Genomic DNA, 6,836 nt, shown 5'->3' on the forward strand with positions numbered 1-6,836 from the left:
TACAAATGTGAGAGAAGGCAATTAAGAGCCAACGCGGTAATTTGTGCGCAAATTTTATTATAATCAAATTATATTAACATAAAGTAGCGATAGATTTAATAATAAAAAGCGTACATTACGGTCCTTTTTTTTATTATCTTCAGCGCAATTATAAAGTAAATAAAGAACAGAAATCGAGCTGTTTAAACGTGATATCAATGAACAGCTCGGTTTTTATTCTTTATTTGTAATTATTTTGTAATTGCACTGAAGATGGTCAAAAAAGGACCGCTTTTTATTATTAAGTTTATCGCTACTTTATATTAATATAATTTGATTATAATAAAATTTGCGCACAAATTACCACACTGACTCTTATTTGTCTTCCTTCATCTTTATATGATACATTTGTAAGAGCCTTTATTGTTCTATTTTAATGTTAGGGGGGAGGGGGGAGAAGAAAAAAAACGTTAAGTATATATTTTCTACATAGCGTTTGAAGAGTGTTTCGAATATATAAATTAAGCGTCCAGAAGAACGCATCAAGTCACTTTGTGCCAATTTTACAATAGTCCATTTTTAATTTTATTTTAGTAACGTAATATGTATTTTTAGAAAAAAATAAAGAATTTTCCTGTGTTTCGAATATATAAATGAAGCGTCCAGGAGACGAACGCATCAAGTCACTTTGTGCCAATTTTACAATAGACCATTTTTAATGTAATTTTAGTAATGTAATATGTATTTTTATAAAAAATCAAAAATTTCCCTGTATTGGTGTGACTAAACACGTTTTGTATGCACATTCTTTCATCGCTTTTTCCTTCGACCTAAGCAGATTTTTTTAAATTTTTATGATAAGATAATCTAAAATTATTTCATCAGAGCTACAACATCGCAGTTATCTCGAAAAGACGAAAAATGGAAAATTGGTACGTTCTTTCTTTAGACTCTTCAAATGTGATTAACCTTTGTATGATTGTTTTCAGGTACCAGGTAGCAGAACTCCCGGCCACCAAGAGAACAATAATTTTTGTTCGATCAACATCAATATCGGACCAGGCGATTGCGAGTGGTTTGCAGTACCGGACGCGTACTGGGGCATGATATCCTCGCTCTGCGAGCGTAACGGCATCAGTTACTTGCACGGCAGCTGGTGGCCGAATCTGGACGACCTATACGAGGAGAACATCCCAGTCTACAGATTCCATCAACGACCAGGCGATCTCGTGTGGGTGAACGCCGGCTGTGTACATTGGGTGCAGGCAGTCGGCTGGTGCAACAACATCGCGTGGAACGTTGGACCGCTTACCGCTAGGCAATATCAGCTAGCGATCGAGCGTTACGAATGGAATAAATTGCAGGCATTTAAATCGATCGTGCCGATGGTGCACCTCTCGTGGAACTTGGCGCGCAACATCAAGGTATCGGATCCGCGGTTATTCGAGCTAATCAAGAACTGTTTGCTGCGGACAATACGACAGTGTTGCTTGATACTGGAATTTGTTAAGAATAAAGGGGTGGAAGTGCGCTTTCACGGCCGCGGCAAGAACGAGGCTTCGCATTATTGCGGCCAATGCGAGGTGCGTTTTTTTTCTCACACGTTTTCAGCGAAACAATTTTTGTGGAAACGTAATACAATCATAAAAAATTAATATATAGAACTCTACATATTTCATTTTACTATCTTCCATTCTTTTATATTTAATATATTATTTTGTCTTTTACAGATTGAAGTGTTCAATATTCTATTTATCCGCGAGCAGGAAAAACGTCACGTAGTGCATTGTATGGATTGCGCGCGTAAACAGTCTCCTTCGTTGGAGGGCTTCGTCTGCCTGGAAGAATACCGTATGCGCGACTTGATGGACGTTTACGACGGATTCACCCTACATATGCCACAGGTTACCGCCACCACCTCCGCCACGACCTCCTCATCATCGTCACCTTTGTTGTCATCGGCGGCGGGGGCGGCATTGTCGACCATGTTGCAGGCACACATTAGTCAGTCCTCCTGAGGTTATATGCAACACAGATACTTAGATTTTCTCAGCACGCTGCAACAGTAGTGATCACTACCATCCGGGAAATGCGAATTCTACCCGGATGGTTACTACTGTTAGTGTTATTCCTTGCGGTAATAAGAGGACACTTCTTGCGATAAGCATTATTTTCAGTGTACCTGAGAACTACTCGAGACTAACCCGGGACCGGCTTCTTGAAAGTTCTTCATAGGCAATCGTCCATGAATGTTTCGAATAGGAAAGACAGAGCGTGACACTAATTTCTCTTATGGTATCGATTTTAGAAAAAGACAATGATTTTAAGTAAAAAATCATTGAAAAAAACGTTATTATAGACAGTCTCTTAAAAAAACAAAATAAAACAAAAAAAATTTTTAATCGACGTTATCTGAGATATAATAGGCGTCATGCTTTGCCTCGTCATATTGAATGTATATTTTTGTCTCAATTTGTGTACAACATGACTTTTAGGCGCACTTGGTGATGGTGAGTTTTGCGCGAGCCGATCCTGGGGAAAAAAGAGAAGGAAATAAGGATCCTCGAGGCAATCGCGGAGATCGATTCGTGCCACTCGCTCATTAATTAGCGCTGTTTCTAAAAATCTAGTTAGCTTATATCCTTAAAAAAAGAGAAAAAAACGAATCGCTGCCGATGGCGCCCAGTTTATTCCCTGTAAATATGCGAAGGCGATCACACGATTTTTTTCTTTATATAGCTCTCGGGTATTGACTTGTTCCCGACTGTCAAAGGATGTTAAATAGCGTAAAAATCGGCCCGTGGCATAGTCATGCGATCATTTCTGTTTCGATATGCTGGACGTTTTCTTTCACCAGATTCGATCAAACTCTCCTTATCGTTGTTATCATCGTATAATTATTATCATCGACGTAATAGCGATCGAGAATATCTATGAATCGCGTGAACAGCGGACGTAGAATTTAATTTTCGAGTCGTTTCTTTTCATTTTTTATTCTTTTTGGAATCGGTTGACTTATAAGACTTTGCGATAACGTGATTCACTGCCACTTACGAAGACATTGAGATAAAAAGAAAGATTAGCCGTCTATTAAATGTATTATACGTGTAAGGGAATGTGAACGATCGTCTATCGTTAATTGATCGTTGTTAAGGAAATATACGTATGAAGGCAAACTACTGCCATTACGTGGAACTGCTCAAATTATTTGTACATTTTTGTATACAAATCGACGTCGAGAGTAAAAAGGAAAAAAATACGAAGAAAATTAGCAAGTGTCGTTAGAGCGTAGGATGATTTCTACTGCCAACTACACGTTATCTCCCAATTGAGATGAGAAAGTTTTTGATTTCTCGTCGCATAAAATTTAATCTTTCCTACACAAGCATGGCATTTTAGATCTCGGAAGATTCGAGGATTGTCGGTTGATTGTCGTTGGTCAAAGTTAATAAACGGAGAGACGAAAGAAATTAGGAACACAGATAATGACAAAACAAAATGGTGGAATCATGCGTGTGCTTGACAATTGAACGCATTGTAAAATTCTCAAATTTTGTCATATTGTTCTCGCTTAATGACTTTAGCTAGTTTTTGTAGATGCAAAATGTAAAATTTTTATCTCCCATCGAAATTTTATTCCCGCGATGAGGGATTTAAATGCGCGAGTATTTAACAGAATCCTTGAGATTTAACGAAACCAAAAAAAGGGGAAAAAATATATGCGCGCAGGGCGGTGATAAGATTTTTCGCAAAGAGAGAGAGAGATATATGTTAGCAGGAGGGAAAGAGAGAGCTTCTGTTCATCAGGTTATAACTTTAAGATAACAAACGTACCTTTTTACTCACAGTCTCGTCAATTGATTACGGCGTTTACAGCCGATACAACGTGCCAGACCGCCATCATGTATATTAACGTTTGATTCGGAGGAATTTAAAGATTAAGAGCGGCTATCTATTTTATTCGTCGTCAAACGTCCAACACGCGCGTAAACAGATCGAATCGAACAACGGAAACGTCTTCAGGTTCTCTTCACTGTTTAATCACACTTTATAACTACGCGAAAGAGAACAAAAAATTGCGCGCGAGAAGAAGATGCAACCAGTGTTCGCTTAATTTGAGAGGCAGTGAAGAGGACCAATCCGTGACGGATGGATTCGCTTTTAACCTTCAACTTCTCGATCCCCGGATCAGGAAATTACGCGGAAGGGAGAGGGGGGGGGGAGACAGAAATAGAAAAGAAAAAGTAGTTAGCTGTTTGCTCCATGAGAGAAGATCATCCGCGAGAGGGACGATGTATTTTTGAATATCTAGAAGCGCCTAGTTCCACCGAGCGAGTAGTTCCGAGAGAAAACAACTTCTCTTCTTATTTTCTAGACAGGATGTACATGTGCCTTGACATTCACTAAATTGACATATCAATGCCTCGTTTCATGTATCAACGATCTTTATTATTAATATTTTTTTTTTAAAGAATAAGCGAGCTAACCAGTCGTTTCCTCGCCGCTGATCGAATTCTCGAATTGAGATGTATGAGGGAAATTCCATGATCTAGCGAATGTTAGGGCATTTGTACCTGTGCAACTTGGTGTGCGTCCAGGACGATCATACGCGACGCTTTCAGACAAAGTGTGTAGAGAGAAGAGGGGGAGATAAAATATATAATATACGAGACAGGGTCTCCGCGATAGAACACAGAGGGTGGGAGGGTGAGAGGGAGGAGGGGTGGTAAACAATTTTGTTTTTCATATTTTAGATCAAGCACGTTATATGATCTCAACTTTGCACGATGCTGGCGGAAGAGGAAAGTGTATGATGCATATATATATATATATATATATATATATATACATACATACATACACATATGTATATATTTCGTACTATATTATCCCGCCGGCAGCCGCAAGTTCTGAACTGACTCGACATCATTTGATTAATCGCTAATTCGTAAATTATACATATATAGAGTAAATCATTAAAGATGTTAGAAATTAATATTTCTGAAACTGAACGAGATATGAAATCCTTATTTTCCAATGACTGTTTGATATCGAAGCGGGCATTGTGTAATGAAATTAATTTTTTTTTTAAGCGAAGTCATTAAAGTCATTTCAAAAACACTTTGATTTTTTTTAACTGATGACATGTACTTTTTATTATGTACAATTGTAGCCCATCTCTTGAGTGAAATGACCACACACACAGTCAAGATCATACTAAGGTTATAATGAAAAAACAATGTGAACTGGTAAAAATTGTTCAGTTTTTATTGCGAACATTTTTTAAAATAAGTGCTCGAAATTATTGCCATTCGCCATTTCTACGTCGAATGCCCGCTTTGATACTAAACAGTCAACTGAGAAATAAGAAATCATATCTTGTTTAGTTTCAGAAATATTAACCTGTAATACTTTTAGTGATTCACTCTGTATATATATACATACACACACACACACACACACATATATACATATTATAAATATATAAATATATATATTTAATGTAAAGAATAAGGATAGGCGAATTCATAATATAGAAAACTCCTTCGCGAGCTTCTTCGTAGTTGAAGAAAAACAAGATCGCTCATTTGTCGCGTATTTGTTCGATATTTTCGTAAATTGACACGATAGATCAAGAGCCCTTCAATCGTGTTTTTAATAAACGCTTCCCTTCATCGAGTTTGATTTTTTCGTCGGTAAATAAGATTCGTAAGAAGGGATAATCGGATGCATACAAACGAATCTAAGCGTTCTCGATAAACTTAAAGATAAAGACCATTATTAATCTTTCCTAAACTATAATGTAATCTGAAAGTGAAAAATTTGAGAAAAGCAAGGAATTTCTTCTTTTTTTTTGATAAAATGATTTTTTCCATGGAGGACTAACTAAATCATGGTTCATGAGAGGATAGAGAAAAATGCGTAAAAACATATTTTCGCTATAAAATGTGCTACTACTATTACTATTATTACTACTACTACTACTACTACTATTATTGCTATTACTATTACTATCGATAATTTAAGTCGTACACCATAAAAAAACCAAGATAAAAAAGAACCATGCAGACCAGACGAGAATTTATTTTTGATCCGTGAAATAATATATAGTGAAGTAATATTTTTCTCATCAATCCAAGCCGTATATATATATATATATATATATATATATATATATATATATATATATATATATATACACACACACAGACACAGACACATATACACATACGCACATATATATGTATATATATGGATAAATCTTGTACAAAGAGCGTAGCGTTATTAGACATATATATAGAGCGAGCGATTAATATAGCTAGCAATCGTATCGGTATATATGTGTATAGATTTTGAAAAAGAATGGCTGAAACATTACTATTATTACGTCGCTATGTAAGCTATGTGTATTTCTTAACGACAGAACAACAACAACAAAGTGAAAACGTTCACTGCCAAATTGTGATAAGCGTGAGAAATCCCACCTTCAAGCCAGGAGCGTTTTCTTGACTTCTGATCGCATTGACCAATCGTTTCCCTTCTTCCCCTTTCCCCCACAATGTTCATGATTCCCCTCTTCCCCTTTTTCCCTATAATAATAATAAATAGTTACCGCGCATCCAATCCGATCATAGTCATCTATTTTTCTTTAAATGAAGCTAGATAATAATTTAGATAAAGAGAAGAGAGAAGAAGTTAGTCTCGACCAATGCAGCTAGAAACGAAGGAAAATCGCTCCCCTATTTTAAGGGTCATAATTTAAATGGCCGTATTTTAAACGATAAATATTGTAGAACGAAGCGATATTTTTCAACGGGGCACGTTTTACCGTCGAGAAAAAAGATAGAGAAGAGAGA

At 36.6% G+C, this 6,836-nt stretch overlaps 1 protein-coding gene across 2 annotated transcripts in view; it reads left to right on the forward strand.

The window, feature by feature from the left end:
• Window positions 1-4,839, forward strand: part of Utx (Utx histone demethylase) — a 74,966-nt gene extending 70,127 nt beyond the window's left edge. For both annotated transcript variants that reach the window (XM_070292565.1, XM_070292567.1), the window contains 2 exons: window positions 969-1,562; window positions 1,710-4,839. In XM_070292565.1, coding sequence (XP_070148666.1) covers window positions 969-1,562; window positions 1,710-1,997 — 882 coding nt within the window. In that variant the 3' untranslated portion in view covers window positions 1,998-4,839. The remainder of the gene's footprint in view (window positions 1-968; window positions 1,563-1,709) is intronic.
• The last annotated feature ends 1,997 nt before the right edge of the window (window positions 4,840-6,836 follow it).

Source organism: Polyergus mexicanus, unplaced genomic scaffold (genome assembly GCF_030449975.1).
Source record: "Polyergus mexicanus isolate NDT 795.1 unplaced genomic scaffold, iyPolMexi1.0 SCAF_3, whole genome shotgun sequence".
In the NCBI taxonomy this organism is placed as follows: Eukaryota; Metazoa; Arthropoda; class Insecta; order Hymenoptera; family Formicidae; genus Polyergus; species Polyergus mexicanus.